Consider the following 18,221-nt stretch of genomic DNA (forward strand, 5'->3'; position numbering starts at 1 on the left):
GGTTATAATGCCTTTGCTGAATCCCTACCAGGCCTCTCACACCCTCCTTGCCATTACTTTTGGATCACTTGTTGCTCCCCTGCGAAGTGGGTTTTATAAAGGATGGAAGAAGTTTCAGATTTTACATTTAGTGAACACAGGTAACCTCATGGGACTGCACACCCACACATGGCGGCCTGAGGCCAGAGAGACCACTGCACAGCCTAGCGGAAGGTAGAGCAGCAGCTGAAAAGAGGGAGGTGGTCTTGAAGTTCTGGGCTTTAGGGCCTTTGACTGGGAGGCGTGGTAGACATTACTGGTTGACCCAAATGACTGAATTATAAGCCCACCTGGCCTAGTTTGAACCCACCTTGTGTACTGCCTACCTGGCTCAGGGGCTTGAATTTGGAGCATGCCCAATAGATACTCCTGGTCCCCTTTTCTAGCTACCTGACAAAAGGACCCATCCTCTCTTGCTCCTTATTGTGTACTAAAAACCTGTCATGATAATATTAACAGAGTTCAAACAAACAAAACCCGAAAACACTGCCATTGAGTCAACTTCGACTCATAGTGACTTTATATAGGACTTCGAAACTTTAAATCTTTACAGGAGCAGATAGCTTCCATCTTTATCTTATTTAGTGGCTGGTGGGTTTGAACTGCTAACCTTGCAGTTAGCAACCCAATGCCTAAGCCTTAGCCATAGTGAATGAATAACAGTATATGAGCTTAAACTTAGAATCCTGATGTCAATGTGTGTGCTGTTATACATTAATACAAACATACCTTGCCTAACAAGACTTTCCAATGCTGATAAATCCCTTGAAGTCACTTATTTTCATGCTGTTAATATTTGCGTGACTCTTATAGTGATGAATATAATGTGTGCTAGAATATACATATACATGCTTGTGGCTCTAGAAACAATGGTAGGTTAAGACTTCACGCTTGAGAGTGGATTCCAAATTTTTAATTAGGATATAAACTGTACGCGGAAGGTTCTGTTTTGAGGACAGACCTTGTTTTTATTTCAATTGTTTTTTATGAGTTGAGGCTTCCCTCTTCCCGGAACCTTGTTTACCATGCTCAGATTCTGGAAGATAATCCAAACACATGTTCCAGACAATTGCATTTTATTAGTATGTGGAATTGTGCTTTCTTGCATTAATCCCTAAATGAGACCCCCTAGGACATTCGTTGGTTTGTTTTATCACTCTGTGAACAGCCTAACATTCTTGTTGTTGTGAGGTACTATCGAATCAGTTCTGACTCTTGGCATGACCTATGAAGTTGAGTTTTTATCCATCTTCATTCCACTTTTCACCCTATTTGTTCTTTCTTCCCCCAATGTTTGTTATCTTAAGAACTGTAAAGCATGCAGTGGAAATGAATTCATACTGTTCCATAGCCTGACCCTGGAACCCTTCTGTGATTGTGGCCTAGACGTTATGCTATGCGCTGCTAAGCTAGAGGTTAGCACACTGAAACCAAAGCTGCTCCTCAGAAAGAAGTCAAGTAGCTTTCCACTCCCGTGAAGAGTTACCATCCCAGAAACCCGCGTGGACAGTTCTGCCCTGTCTTCTCGGGTCCCTGAGTCTCAGTGCTCACTGGTAGTGAGTTTGAGTTTCTTTCATTCCCCCTCAGTTAGACGTACACTTCTTTTCATTCTTTTTCTGGACCACTTCCTTTTACTTGTGCTGTATTTTCTGCATGGCCAGATGTCCTTCAAGTGTTAACTAAAATATATTCTTTTTAAAAAGAGGCTTTGAACCCTCTATGTGAGTTATTCTTTCATACCACAATCTGGCCTGGTGCTGTTTACCTCTTCTCACACCTGGTTAACCAGCTCTTCTACTAGACTGGCATTCCATGAAGCCCGATTCTGACATTCACCTTTATTTATCCCGACCACCACATCGAAGAGCCTTGGTAATGCAGTGGCTTAGTGCTTCACTACTAACTAAAAGGGCAGTACTTGGACACCAACTGCTGCCCTGTGGGGGGATGATGTGGCGGTCTACTTCTGTATGGATTCCACAGCACCACCACCACAGCGGCATGGTCACAGAGGACCTTACCGCTTGTAGCAGCTCATAGGGCAGAGTAGAACTTTCCCATAGGGTTTCCACGGCTGCCACCTTTTAGGCTGGTGGTTTTCAACCACTGACTTTTCTGGAAGACTCCCAGGAAACGATGGGTTCATTTGCTCTGTACTAGAGCATCTCTGAGTTGGAATTAACTCCATGGGAACTGCCCTTCTGGATACCACCACATGCAGATCTGAATGCATAGTTGGCCCTCAGGAAATTTATGGAAAGTATATCAACTTTTTTTTTTCTTCTTTCTAACTCCCCAACGGTACACAGAGGCCCCAGATCAATGAGATTAAAATTGTCTATACCACTGCAATCCAAAAGTTTGATTTTAAAATTCTGTTTAGAAAGAAGGCTTCAAATAATTTTTCATTTAATCCTGCTTTTATTGGCTTTGCTTTTCTAGGGCCATTAATCCAGCGTTGCTTCCAGCTTCCTGTTTTTTTGAAAGAAGAAAGCAAGAATTGTTTATTTGGTTCCATGCTCACTAATTTATGTTGTATATTCCTTTAGCCGACTCTATATCCATGGGAAGATTTAGTCCTTTCAGCTAGAAGTATGCATTTATGTGTCTAATTCCTCTTTATTTTCAAAGTACATTTAAATGGAAGGAAATTTAATTTTTCTATCACTTGAATAGAGAAAGAAAGTTATTTTCTTCACTTATTAAACTTTAAAAGTGGTCCTTGGAAGATATGTGATAGCCAATCTATGGCTATGCTTGTGGTTGTAAATTCATTGATTAATACTGCCTTTTGTGGCTTTTAATCTACAGAATGATTATGTGGTAGAAACAAGTTTGGTTGGGACTGTGATGAATGGTTTGTCACATCTACATGGATGCGAAGATCATGAACAATTTATTATTAATCTCATAAGGGGACTGGGTGGCAATCTGAACATGAAGTCACGACTGGAATTCACCAAGGAGGTAATCTATTTAAGACCATATTCACTCCCAAAGCTATGACCTTGCTCACTCTTCAGGCCCATGAACTTTTAGAGAAAACAATAGATAGGTCTGTGAGGTGAATAACACCAGGGAGGTACAGGATCTTAGGAAAATCTGTGATAGGAGTTATAAAGGGCAGCATTTACCCAGGGATTAAAGCTCAGTAAGAATGAGGAGGAAAGAAGGCAGAATAGAGACTGGAGACAAAGGGCAGAAATGCTATGATGTTACATTGTGGGACTGCAACCAATGCCATGAAACGAAGTGTGTATGAATTGTTGAGTGGAAAGCCACTTTGCTCCCAAGTACTCACTCACCTCTCTCTCTCTCTCTCATACAGTGATATTGTGCATTCAGTAAAATACTGATGTGTTTCTTTTATTTTAACCCAGCCACATCTACCACAATCCACTTTTCCAAGGCACTCTGCATGAGAGCAAGGCTATTCTCATTCCTACTCTGTGCTTAGAGGGGATTTACAGGTGGCTTTAAAAAATAATGCTGTATTTCATTGCTACATCTATACTCATTTTCTCTTTGGAACTAATACTCATGTCATTATTAAAATTTAATTAAGTAATATTTCAAAAGCTGTATCTTTTTAAAGTGAGTTACTTTTAAACTAATTTAGACATAAGAGTAAAATGATTGTTTTCTTTTTTTCCTCTTTAAATGGTTTAGTTGTTATCACTCTTTTAGTAAGAACATATCTAGTCATTACAAATGGTAGGATGATTTTATAATTAATCAATTTTTCTAACATACATAAAGATTGTATTTTAGCCAAATGTCTAAACTTAATTCTACATAATAAGAAAATTTCTATTGGCTTTTTAAAATAACTGAACTTATTTTGGAGGGTTGGCTAGAACATCATATTCTTGCTCTTTTCCCCTTCTTGTTTTTCAGTTTTTACTTCACTGCTGCTTTTGACACCATCATTTTACTTTATTTGTTTGCTTTCCATGACTGCCCATTACATCTGTCACGCCTTGTTACCACTTGATAGTGTACTATCTGCTGCTTTTAAACAGATTAAAGCTTGCTAAAGTCTGAAAAACATTGAAGAGTACCTACAGAGGCTGTCTTCCTGCTCTACCAATACAAGGAGCACTTGTTAATTATTAGCACAACTGCTTCTACGCAGTGCTGGCGACGTTGGAATAGGCAATGCCAGAGTGTGCTTGAAATGGCAGTCCTTCGGAATTCCCTTTTCTATAAACTGTAATTTTGTGTTTCCATAAAAACTCTTCTTAGAAGTGCACATATTTAATCCTGAGCATCTGCACAAATTAGTTGACTAAAAAAATTGCATAAATGATTATTTGAAGTAAGTTAAATACCTTAAGCAGAATGTTATTTTAATTACAAAGGATATTTATTAGGTTTAATGTACAATTTTTTATTGAGCTAGGATCATTTATTTTTAGCATATTTAATTGTAATACATAGTGGTATATAGTTTATTTTTTAGGTGAAGTCATACAGAATTTGTTGTTTTGTGAATGATGTATTTCACTCAGCACATCTTCTAGGTTGATCCATGTTCTATTTTGAGAACTCATCATATTTTTCCCTATCTTTTGTTTATCTTGCTGCTGTTATTGAGAACACAGCAGAACGTACAAGGGGCTGCAAAAAGTTCATGGAAAAATGGAATTTAAAGGTAATGAAATTTCTCCATGAATTTTTTTTGGAACCCTCTTGTAAACTAATTCAATAGCTTTTAAGTGTACAATTTAGTGACATAGATAATGTTCTTTTAAAAATTATTGTAACTTTTTATTGTGATGTAGATGATGATTTACTGAGCACATCATCCGTTTTACATTGAACACTTCATGCACCTTCTGTTTCACCTCGTCCATTCTAATCCTCCTAATGGCCCTTTGCTTCTCCAGCTGGCTTAAAGCTCCCTCCTGCTTCTACTTCTCCCTACTCCTCTGTCTTAGGTAAATGCTGCCCTTAGATCGCAAATGTTTGATTATTCTAATGTGGTGAATCTGGAACATATCCTTTAGAGAATTAAAATTTCACCTTCTCTTTAGTATGTGAAAATTTATTACATTTTTTCCCCTTAAGGTTTTTAACTGGGCACGAGAATCTCCTCCAGACCCGCATAAACCAATGGACACGTTCTATGACACCGGTAAAAGGAGACTTGCATCTTATGCATTGAAGAAGCCAGACAACCTGACTGCTGAGGATTTCAGTCATGGCCAAACTCTCCCAGTAATTCAGACTCCTGACATGCAGCGGGGGCTAGATTATGTCAAGCCTTGGCTAAGTTCTGATACGAAGCAGCCATTTGTTCTCGTCGGACCAGAAGGATGTGGCAAAGGGTAAGAGCAGATTGTGTGCTGTAGGTGTTGGGACGTTAGTATGGCCCCTTCACCTTAAAATGACAGCCACTTTTACTACGAACGATGAAAGTACCCTTCATTCTTTTTGTGAAGAACTGTTACTATTTATAAAAATAGCACTATGGAAAAAAATGCACCGTTTTCTTTGTCAGATTATATGCTTCTAATGGAAAGCAATTTTAGAAGAACATACTGTTAAAAAGAACCTTTGCATATAACAACAACAAAATGATTAGATATATTCACAAATTGCTATTTGTTTTAGTTTTAAAATATGAATCTTGATGTTAACTCTGTATTTAAAAATAGTTTCTAATTTAATGAAACTCAGTTAGCTTTAGATGTCTACTGTATGTAATTTCTAGTAGTAAAGAAGCTGTGAACTATTTCACATATCATTTTGGGCATTAGTAATTAAAATATTCTTTAAAATCATTGAAGAAATTTTTCTAACGTATTTTTCTTCAACTGTGGAAAAATAATTTGTGTATTTTGTATTAACTTTTATCAAACTCAATTATTTCTGTAGACTTTTATTTATTTTGCTGAAGATGTCACAAAAATGCCTTGAAATATGAGTTGACTTTGTCTTATCAACAAGTGAGAAAATTACCTTGATAGTTGTAGATGCCCATATCCATATTTGCCACTTCCCCTGTAATATACTAACTTATAATTAATAAATTGAAATAGTTATGACAGTTCTTAAATTGTATTTAAAAGTATTATATTGGTTGAATTTAAAGTCAAATGTCATATGTCTTTCTTAGGATGCTGCTCAGGTATGCCTTTTCCCAACTTCGATCCACTCAGATTGCTACAGTTCACTGTAGTGCACAAACTACTTCTCGACATCTTCTGCAGAAACTGAGCCAGACTTGCATGGTCATCAGTACTAATACTGGTCGAGTATACAGGCCAAAAGACTGTGAACGACTTGTCTTGTACTTAAAAGATATCAACTTACCCAAGCTTGATAAATGGGGGACCAGTACTTTGGTAGCATTTTTACAACAGGTGAGTGTTATCACTTAAAGTATTTTAACGTGATTGAAAAAGGAGTGAATTAAAATATCTCAATGTGGTTCCAAGCCTACTTTCTTTGATTTTACTTTGTTCAGGAGTTAGTATTGCCTCAATAGGAGATGGGTTTAAAAAATGACCTTTATTCTACATGTATAAACAAACCAAAACCAAACCTACTTCCATTGAGTCGATTCTGACTCATAGTGATACTGAGGGACAGACTAGCACTGCCCTATGGATTTCATCTTTTTCTCAAAACAGCGACTTGTGGAGTTGAACTACTGACTGATAGCAACCCAACTGTAACCCACTGTCTTACTAGTACTTCCTCCTATACTGTTCGCTCTTCTTTAACTCTACAGAAAGGGAAAAGCAGAAGTAGAATTAAGGACTTATTTGCTTCATTTTATGCGGTCTTCTACCATAGTTAGCCTTAGTCAACCATGCCTTTTCCAGCTGCTTTCATCCATTATTCAGCTCCTTTTCTTGTATTTGGTTTTGAGGTGATGCATTTCCCCTCAGTGTATGTACTACTGTATGTATTCACTGCCATTGGGTTGATCCTGTCTCACAGTGTCTTTACAGCTCAGAGTAGGACTGTCCCTTTGGATTTCCAAGGTTGTGACTCTTTGTTGAAGTAGAAAGGTTGATCTATCTTTCACACTCAGTGTAGTAGATTTTCTTTATTATTGTAATTTTGTTTATACATAATCAGTTGCTGTTGCATCTATTTTGCATAGTGATACCATCCATATACAGTATGTCAAAGTTGAATTGTGTTTGATAGAGTTTTCAGTGGCTGCCTTTTTTGGAAGTTAATTTCTAGGCGTTTTTCACATGGTGCTTCTGGATGGGTTTGAACTTCCAACTTTTTGTTTAGGAGCCTAGTGCATTAACTATTTGTATCACATTAGGGACTCCTTATATCACATTAAAAACATTAACTTCTAAGAGTTTTTTGCATTTACTTAGATAAAAATTTAACTCTATTATATAACTTCAAGGTGTCTTGATGGTGTAGTGGATTACTCTTTGGTCTACTAACCATAAAGTCACCAGTTTGAGACTACTAGACACTTCATAGAAGCAAGATGAGGCTTTATCCTCCTGTGAAGATTACAGTCTTGGAAACCCACAAAGGGCACTTTTACTCTGTCCTAAAGGGTCAGTATGAGTTGGAATTGACTCCATGGTAACCAAGTGGGTTACGCAACTGCAGAAATACAATAAAATATATATAGGGACCCTAACGGTTTTCTTTATATTTTCCCTGGGTACTTTCAGTTTGTGTTTTTCTTAATCATCTTATTGGGGGCTCATACAACTCTTATCACAATCCATCCATCCATCCATCCATCCATCCATCCATTGTCAAGCACATTTGTACATTTGATGCCATCATCATTCTCAAAACATTTGCTTTCTGCTTGAGCCCTTGGTATCAGTTCCTCATTTTTTCCCCTCCCTCCCCAACCTCCCTCCCTCATGAACCCTTGATAATTTGTAAGTTATTAATATTTTGTCATGTCTTATACTGTCTGACGTCTACCCTTTCAGTTTTTAAAAAAATTTTTTAATAGATTTCAAATGTGATTTGGATTTTAATGTTTATTTGAGAGAAAAGCATATTTAAAATATGGTTTATTCCACTAACATTTATCACACAGACTTGAATGGTATTTTTTGTAAGAGAGAGAAAAATTGATCATATATTTTAATTTTAAACTCTTAAGTAGGGTAGAGAATATTGCTCGCATTTAGAAATATTTGAATTTTAGGCAGCATTTTATATCATGATTGAAAATCTTATGTATAAATCACTTAAATACATTTATTTTCAAATAGGTCTTGACATATCAAGGATTTTACGATGAAAATTTGGAATGGGTTGGTTTAGAAAATATTCAGATTGTGGCCTCGATGTCAGCTGGAGGCAGACTGGGGCGACACAAGCTTACCACCAGATTTGCTTCTATTGTTCGTCTGTGTGCTGTAGAGTATGTATCTTATTGTCTCTTTTTGAAAGTAGGTCTCCTATACAGTTGTGCTTTCTTAAGGTAGCCATGAATGATCCTTCTACAAATAGTTGAATTTAAGTCTTGATACTATTATTTTCTTTTAAGAACTGTAGGTAATAATTAGAAGGATGAAGATTTTAGTCAAAGCATTTTCTGTATTAGAGATAAGTAAACTTAATATGGAGCTGTTTATATTGTCCAGATTTCAAAATATCGTTATCAGGAATCTGAAAGACATATTTTAGAATGTAAATTTTTGTTTTTCTCTGAACACTGCTTTTCTTCTATTCCAAAGGTTTTGGTTTGTTATGTATTCATAATTGTAGCTTTTGCTTCAAGGAATTGTTTAATTTCATTTTTTCTATCCCTCAGTTGTTTTTTTAAAGCAAGGTATTCAAATTCCATGTGTTTGCCTATTCCCTTGATCATCTTATTATTGGTTTCTAATTTTATAGTACTGTGATCTGAGTTGATGCTTTGTAATATCTTTAAAGTGTATTTAATGTAATTGCAGCCTTACTTTGTGATCTAACATATGGTCTATTCTGGAGAAGGTTCCGTGTGTCCTGGCAAGGAGTGTAGCTTGTGCTGTTGTTGGGTGGAGGGTTGTGTATCTATCTCTGAGGTCAAGTTGTTTAGTTCTTCTGGGTCTCTGACGGATTTCTTCCTAGTTATGTCCTTCATTGAAAGTGGTATATTAAAATCTGCTACTATTGTACAATTATTATTATGCCTTCAATTCTGTGAGCGTTTCATTAATGTATTTTGAAGCTCTTTCATTTGGTGCATAGATATTTATTATGGTTATGTTCTCTTATTTCATTGACCCTCTTAATCATTATGTAATGGCACCAATTTTAAAATACCCATTAAACTCCATGACCTGTAATTGTCCCAAAGGCTCATCAGTCTTCTCGTTATGACATTGTCTCACTGGCTAAAGGCTGTTAAATATTGCAGCACGGAGCCTTGTTGTTTTGCTTTTGTATTGATTGCATTCCATCTATTAAGTTCTTTATAATTTTTACATGATATTACCAAAATTAGGTTATATTAAAATAAATTTTGGATATGGGAGAAATAGTTTGATTTTGTTTTGTTAGTTTCACTCTTTATTGTCTTTAGTTAAGTTACTGCTGGTGCACTGCTCTGTGACTATATTTAATTCAAAATATTTATTAAGTAAAAATTTCCTTTTGTCTTTTTCTAAAGATGAGTAGTTTTCCAAGCAAAGATATTTTAAAATAATTTCATTGGCTCCCCAATTCTTAACAACAGATAATTGGGGGTCTAATTTTTTTGAATTACAGGAACTTTGACCCTGACCTCACCTTTAACACTTGGGTAGGACACTGAGTTGTATAGGTTTCAGATGATATTATGAACAGCATTGCTGTAATTTAACATTAAGATGATAATTTACAATACTTATTTGTCTCAGCTTAAATGTTTTTTATGTGCCTTTTTAAAAAATTTAAGTTACCCGGAAAGAGAGCAACTACAAACCATTTACGGAGCCTATTTGGAACCAGTTTTACATAAAAACTTGAAGAATCATTCTATTTGGGGTTCTCCATCAAAAATTTATCTCCTAGCAGGATCTATGGTACAAGTGTATGAACAGGTACATGTGTTTATATTGTAGTTTTCATGTCTATTGGTTGAATTCCTAAATGGCTACTATAATTCTGCCTTCTTTTTTTTTCTTTTTAAAATTAAAAAAAAAAATTCTGCCTTCTTTGATGATCTCAGGATTTACTTTTCTGCTGCTTACTTAGACTTTTCTGTTGGAGACTAAGTTTAGTAAGGGTTACATACTTGATGTCTTATCTACTGTTGGTCAGTTTCTAATCATGTGAATAAACTGAGGGCCATCCAGTCAATATTGACTTAAGGTGACTCTATAGCTACTATAGTATAGCACAAGGTAGAACTGCCTCTGCGAGTTTCTAAGACAGTAATGGTTAACGGGAGTAGAAAGCCCTTTCTCCTGAAGAACTGCTCGTGGTTTCAAACTGTCTACCTTGTGGTTAGCAGCCCAATGCAAAACCACTACTCTACCAGGGCTCCTGGTTCCTAGTAGACATTAGTAAATATTTATTGAATGAACACATTAGGATGAATATTCTGCTATCAACTTAAGTTTAGCATATTTAGAATGGATTTCGTCTTCTTTCCAAAACCCAGCTCTCTCTAGTGACTTCGATCAATTTCTGCCTTGCAGGCTTCAGACCTTAAAGACTAGTCTTCGATGCTTATTTTTTTCTGCTGCCAATGAGCAAATGTCTAAGGCATCTTCCCATATTAGTTTGAGAATATCTTTAAAAATAGGCATTGCGTGTGCATTGGATATTTATTGTGTGCCTTCTCTGGCCAGTCTTAGAGATGCAAAAATGAATGAGTCTTCCTTCTTTGGAAATTCTCAGTCTATGAGGGACCTAGTTATATAAATAAATTAGTTTTTAATACAACTTGATAAATATAGCAATAGGAGTATGTACAACTCCAGGGAGTTGTTTGAATAACTTTGTTTTGTGACAGGCTTTAAAAAGGCAAAATTTGGTTTGAGTCCTAAAAGATGAATAGATGTTCACGTGACTGAGGGTGAAAGATCTTTTTTAGGTAAAGAGAATGGCAAATGCAAGTTGTGGAAGTGTTTTGGGAAAGTGTTTATTATACTGTTTCATTAGAAGTAGGAAAAGATAAGTTCCCTGCCCCTTCCCCTCTAAATTAATTGAGATGTTAAATGATCAAGATCATAATGATGCCTTTGGCATTGAGAGAAGAGGTGGCCCCTTGACTTCAAGTCTTGGAATTAAGAAGCTTAAATTAGCTTTCCTAGTATCCTCTATTTCTTACTATATTATGTTGAAACAGACCATTTAAAATCCTTGGAGAACTTTAGCGCATCTCCTTATCTAGGGCTTCATAACTATATTTGAAGTCTATGAATCTTTTCTCAGAATAATCTTGTTAAATTTCATAACACATTAATGTGCAGGTAATCAAACAAATTAATTATATTGGCACACAGCTCCTTCCAAAGGTAAAAATTGCCATTCCTGCACGTAATTATATATTTAAGATATTAAATTGACCATTTACTCTCTTTACTTTTTTTAGGTGCGGGCCAAATTTACTGTTGATGATTATAGTCACTACTTTTTTACTCCTTGCATTCTTACCCAGTGGGTTCTTGGTTTATTCAGATATGATTTAGAAGGAGGTAAGTTTTGTTTATAAGATTTCAAATCACTTATCTTTTTTTAGGATGTATCTTTATATGTATGTGCATATTTGAAATGTTCATTGTATTTATATGTGATACATTAAATAAGGACTATAACAAAATTATTTATTTTATTTCTTCAGGATTATTTATTATTGCCATTAGTAAAGCCTGATTCTTTTGGGAACAAGAAATTGTTCTTTGTTGTGTAATCATATTTAACATGCTCTTTTAAGTTACGTTTTACCAAACAGCTAAATATACTGAAAGTTAGTGTATGCTTTAGGTGAAAACAATAAATTTATTAACACATTAACAAAATAAAATTTAACTTTTTTTCTTTTCCTTTAACTTATCTGATGTCAAAATATGGTACGTAGATTCTTATTTTTTATTTCTTATTATATTACCTTGAAGCAATTTAAAATCATTTGAGTTTTATTATAATGTAATTTTTCAGATATTTTGTCTTTTTTAGGAACCTCACACCATCCATTAGATTATGTATTAGAAATTGTAGCATATGAAGCACGCCGCTTATTTCGTGACAAAATTGTTGGGGCCAAGGAACTTCATGTATTTGACAGCATTTTGACATCAGTGTTTCAAGGAGATTGGGGCTCAGATATAATAGAGAATATGGCAGGTAATATAATTACAGAGTTTATGTAAATATTATTTTGAGGTCCTTAAAATTATTTTTTTCCTAGTACGATGCCTTCTTATGTCTATTTTCTGAACAAATTATAACACTGTGTAATTTAATATCAGCTTTTTTGTAAGGGCTGCTCAGTCTTTCTTTTGCTAGATTTCTATAAATATGTTCAAACAATTCTGTACCATAATGATTCTTGGGAAAAGGTGGTTCAGGCTGTAATGTTTCACGTTTGCTCTGCAAAGCTATTTTTCCAGAAGAATTTTCACTAGTAATGATGTTTTAGAAACAACAATTGTAAATGTATGCAACTTAAATATCATTGAGAAAAATCTATATTTGATGATAATGAACTTTTGGTGAAGTGTAATGGTGTTTCTTTTGCTTGCCACTATTCATAATGCTAATTATGCCCAGGTTGTACAATGATTGTGTGCTCCATTGTTAACCAAAAGGTCAATCGTTTAAACCCAACCAGTCACTCACAGGAGAAAGAAGTGGCTGTCTGCTTCCATCAACTATTGCCTGTGGCAGTTCCACTCTGTTCTATAGGATGGCTATAAGTTGGACTTAGCTTGCTCTGGTTTGGGACCCATAATGTCCTTAGCACAGAACTTTTTACATATTACTACCATTTTTATGGTAGGTACAGTGCAATGCCATTCAGTCAAAGCAGCTTTGTTGGTCATACTGCTCAATATAGCCAATTTTCATCGTGAAAACTTCTGTGAGAGTAACATCTTTGCAGTGAGAAGACATTTGATAAAAGAAGATCACACTAAAAAACATTTTTTAATAGAATAGTTTTCAAGCTTCAAAATGAGTTTTTGTTCTCTCAGGAGAAGTTTGGTTTTAAAAATTTTACCTAGTATATTCTATAAATCGTACATTTCTCTATTTGCTACTGGTCCTGGCACCATAATTCATAAGCCAAAGGGAGTTTTGAATGTTGGAAGGATATTGGATTTGGTAGAAGGAAATTTTGGTATTTGCCTGAATTTTGGAGTCAGGAAATAGATTTAAGAACGAGGGCTAGCATGGTGAGAGGAACCTGAAGAAAACTAAAAACTACAACCCTCTGCTGTTGAGTGAGTCTGATGCATAAGGGCCTATGGAGAGTTTCCAAGGCCGTCATGCTTTCTGGAAGTAGATGGCTTCATTTTTCTCCCACAGAGGCTGGTGGGTGTGAATTGTTGCCCCACCAGGGGTCTTAGAAATTCAATATTGGCTTGATTTTGACTGGGAAGCTGTGTCCTTGTGTCTTGCATCTTTGATGGCTTTGCGTCTAGTAGTGTCTTTTTCTAAAAATTGTGTTAGTGATGTCTCTTTGACGACAAGCCCGAAGAATATGTAAGGAAAGTGGCATATTCTTTGGGCATTATATAGTAGCTAAGTGTTAATTTTCTGAAGTTTAAAATTATAAGTCCCTAAATGTCTCTTAAATTCATTTAAAACAATGTTCCTGCAGCCATACAAGGAGGATCCACTCACTTTCCCATTGACCTTTACCTTCCCTCATCTCTGTCAGACTGTTCCGTCAAGCACTCACCTTGCCACATAATCAGATCTTGTTGTTAGCTGATATATACATAGTTAGCCTCCAATTAAAAACAACTCTCTGCACAATAGCATTGAATTGCCCTGATTCAAAGGATTGTCTACTCCCTCCTAGAGCAAGCAACAACCTTTAACTTGCATAGTTTCAAACCACTTCCTTTTTCTTTCGTCATTACATTTCTTGCCTTCTCTTCCATCTGCACAAACTACAGAAACTCTTATTTGAATACACAGATGCAGCCCTAATCACCAAATGCAAATCTTCCTTGCAGTCCTTATTCCAACAAAACCTTTGTCCATGTCGGTCTGAAAGACTTTTCACCCCCATTGGATTTATTTGACCCGTCATCAAGTCCAAATGAGTACTCCACTTTTCAGTACTTATCACTAATCATTTGGCTTTATGCTTTTCTTTTCTTTTAGAAATCATGGTTCTTCATAGTATTAATAAATCTGTTATTAAAGAGGGTTTTGAAAATGTTTTATTTTGTGATTTATGTATTATCTTTAGTTTAAATTTGAAGATACTAGAAGAGTAGCAGGAAAATGGGACAAACAGGGTGGAAAGTAGGAATCGTAGAGGAGGGTTGGAAGGAAGTCAGTTCACGTGGGGGAATGAAGTAACACTGTAAGGCTTTTGTGTCTTTACTATTTTGTGACCACAACATTTTCTGCCTCTGGGTTTATTGGAAGCCGCTATGCTGTGTTTAGTGTGTGCTGCCATTTGGTGGGGGCTTGAATAGCTGTGTGTGTTTGAAGGAATGGGCTTCAATCTACTAACTCCAGCAGCAGGGACCCTTTGGGACATATATGTCTCACAAATTATAACTATATCCATATTACCTTCAGAAATTTATTTTTTTATTTCATTTAAAATGCCTTCCAATATGAATAACCCTGTTATCAGAGTTTTGTACAACCAATTGGGTTTTAAATCTGTTTTACTTGGTTAGTGTTGTTAGTTTGTTTTATAAAAGGGTTTTTCTGTTTGTGAAATCCAGGATAGAGATAGTAACTGGCCCATCGAGAATATGGCAGGGGAGGTTGAGGGGAAATGAGGAGATAATAACAATGAGGAGTAGTAGAATGAAGAAAATGTTAAACAACTGTGTTGACAATTGTGCAACTCTTCTTCATGTGAGTGAGCTATAGAATTGTATATGTGAATTATGTGTCAATAAAATTGTTAAAAGTGCCTTCTATTACTGAAAAGTTGTGGTTTAAACAAAAAATTTCAGGCAGAAAATAATTATCTTTAAGGGATTAAATGTTCAGATTTCTCTACCAACTCCAAACTCTGAACTCACTGCTATCAAGTTGACTCTGACTCATACTGGCTCCATAGGACAAGGTAGAATTACTGCTGTGGGTTTCTGAGACTGTAACTCTCTATGTGAGTAGAAAGTCTTTTCTTTTTCCCAACGAGCAGCTGGTGGTTTTGAAATTCTGGCCTTGCAGTTAGCAGCCCAGTGCTGAATCACTATGCCACCAGGCCACAAGGTCTACTTTATCTTTACCTTTCAGAGGATGATCTTATTAGACTAATTACCTTAAAAATAATTGAAGGTAGTATTTCTTTACTGATGAGCCCTTTTCTGAAACACTTATCTTCTCTTTCTGCAGATAGTTTCTATGTTACCTGGGGAGCCAGGCATAATTCAGGAGCAAGCGCAGCCCCAAAGCAACCATTGCCTCCACATGGAAAACCACTTGGAAAACTAAGCTCTTCAGATCTCAAGGATGTTATTAAAAAGGTATAATATGAATTCTGAATTTGAGTTTTTATTTGATTTTGATTAAAGAAATGTTTTTGGTGTGTTTATTGCAAGCTTTTCTTTTTAGGCCATAGAGTTAAAAGATGATAGGTAAAGGTATAGCTGTTTCTTTTCTTTTGGAGTTCAGTATAATGTACCTGACGTAACTGGAAGCACATGTACTTATAATGATATATATATAAAATATTGCCAAGATGTGTTAGGAGGGTCAATATGAATGAGGCTTAATGTTAGTTAAAGCTTAATATTGATATTAATATCAGTTTCATCTTAGAGCTATAGTTGTCAAAATTTGGTAAGCCTTGCCATAACTTGTAGAATAAAAATATAGATTTCTGAGTCTTAATCCTAAAGAGTTTGATTTATAAAGTTGAGCCCAGAGAATCTGAATTTCTAACAGATGTCCAGGTAATACTGATAATGTTGATCCTTGGAAACATTAAGTAGCACTGTTTTAGGGAATTTTCTTTACGTTTAGCTAAAATAAATTAAAAACACTATTACATGTTATGACTTAAATTAATATTTCAGTTATTGCAAAAAGACAAGTTAATATTTGTATTAATAATATTAATTTTACCAATATCTTATTTTGTGGGTTAGTAAACTGAGAAAACAATCCAAGCCTCTAGTTGCCATATTGAAAGATTCTATGTTCAAAACATTGAGTGGCCTGTTGTTGTTAGGTGCCATCAAGTCAGTTCAGACCCACGTGGACCCTACAAGTGATAGACTGAAACACTGTCCGGTCCTGCAGCTCCAACCTCACTTTACTATGCTTGAAACCAGTTTTATAGCCACTGCATTAATCCATCTCGTTGAAGGCCTTCATTTTCACTGCCCTTCTACTATACCAAGCATGATCTGACAACATGTCCAAAGTACATGGGATGGAGTTTCACCATCCCTTGCCTACATAAGGAGCACTCTGTTTGTACTTTGGTAGTCCATGGTATTTTAAAATTTCTTTGCCAGTACTACAGTAAAAATGCTTTAATTCTTCCTCAGTCTTCCTTTTTCAATGTCTACCTTTGGCATGCATATAAGGTAATGGGAAAAAACATGGCTTGATGCACCTTAGTTCTCAAACTAACATTCTTGCTTTTCAACATTCTAAAGACATCTGCAGCAGATTTGCCCAATGCACTGAATCTTTTGATCTCTTGACTGCTGTATCCATGAGCATTGATAGTGGATCCAAGCAAACCCAAATCATAGACAACTTCAGTCTCTTCTCCATTTATCAGGATGTTATCCATTGGGCCAGTTGTGAGGATTATGGTTTTCTTTACATTTCATTGTAATCCATATTGAAAGCTGTACTCTTTGACCTTCATTAGCAAGTACTTCAAATTTCTGTGCCATTTAGTATGGGTACAAATATGGATCTCTTCCTTATGGCTGGTGGAAGAAATCAGAAGTATCAAAATAACAATGAAAGAATACACAGAGTCATGGTACCAAAAATATTTGTTGAGTTTCAACAATTACATCAGGTAGCATATGACCAAGAACCAATGGTATTGAAAGAAAAAATATACACTTATACTGAGAGCATTGGTGGAAAACAAGGCTCTAAAAATTGATGGAATGCCAATTGAAATGTTTCAACAAATGAAGCAGCTGGAGATATCTAAAAAAGTACTCGAGATGCTCACTTGTCTATGCAATAAAATGTAGAAAGCAGCTTCTTGGCCAACTGACTGGGTGAGCACCATGTTTGTGTTCCTGTTCCAAAGGAAGGTGACTCAGCTGACTGTGGAGATGATTGAGCAATACCGTCAATATTACACACCTGTAAGATTTTGCTGAAGATGGTTCAAAACAAGTTGCTGTAGTACATCCACAGGGAATTTTCAGGAATGCAAGCTGGATTCAGAAGATGTCCAAGGGATATTATTATTGATGCCAGACGGATCTTGCCCGATGGCAGGGAATACCCAGAAAGATATTTACTTGTATTTTATAGGCTGTGAAAAGGCATTCAACTGTGGATAACACTGCAAAAAATTAGAATTCCAGAACGCTAAATTGTTTTTATGTGGAACTTGTACATAGACCAAGAGGCAATTATTTGAGCAGAATAAGTTAATACTGTGTGGTTTAAAAACCAGGAAAGGTGTGAGCTAGCATGCTTATTCTATCATTGCAGCATGCTTATTCTATCATGCGGAATAAGTAATGTGTGAAGCTGGACAGTGTGGAGAACACAGTGTGAGGACTGGAGGAAGATGCATTTGGCATGCGGGTGACACAGCTTTAGAGCTTAAAATAAAGAAAACAAAATTCCTCATAATTAGACTAATAGTATCACGACAAACAGAAAAAATATTGAGATTTTCAATTGAATTCATTTCCCGTGGATCCGCAATCAACATCCATGGAAGCAGCAATCAACTCGCAATACTATTTTTAGCTGACAAAAATGTCAAAAAAAGAGCTAATCATAAATGTCTAAATATTTCTGACTTGAATGTTCGGTGGCTCTCATGATACAAGTTGAACATCAATCTTTGGACAGAATGTTTGTGAAAAGAGACTATAGAAGGGGGACGGTTGCCCCCCCCCCCC

General features: G+C 35.9%; 1 protein-coding gene across 1 annotated transcript in view; it reads left to right on the plus strand.

Annotated features, from left to right (window-relative positions):
- DYNC2H1 (dynein cytoplasmic 2 heavy chain 1) overlaps positions 1–18,221 on the plus strand; it is a 298,686-nt gene that overhangs the window by 92,369 nt on the left and 188,096 nt on the right. The window contains exons 40-47 of the mRNA XM_030887685.2: positions 2,851–3,006; positions 5,110–5,369; positions 6,161–6,407; positions 8,262–8,413; positions 9,914–10,058; positions 11,558–11,660; positions 12,142–12,309; positions 15,499–15,629. Coding sequence (XP_030743545.1) covers positions 2,851–3,006; positions 5,110–5,369; positions 6,161–6,407; positions 8,262–8,413; positions 9,914–10,058; positions 11,558–11,660; positions 12,142–12,309; positions 15,499–15,629 — 1,362 coding nt within the window. The remainder of the gene's footprint in view (positions 1–2,850; positions 3,007–5,109; positions 5,370–6,160; positions 6,408–8,261; positions 8,414–9,913; positions 10,059–11,557; positions 11,661–12,141; positions 12,310–15,498; positions 15,630–18,221) is intronic.

Source organism: Echinops telfairi, unplaced genomic scaffold, assembly GCF_000313985.2.
Source record: "Echinops telfairi isolate 266 unplaced genomic scaffold, ASM31398v2 ScPeMD7_7421;HRSCAF=8459, whole genome shotgun sequence".
Lineage (NCBI taxonomy): Eukaryota > Metazoa > Chordata > Mammalia > Afrosoricida > Tenrecidae > Echinops > Echinops telfairi.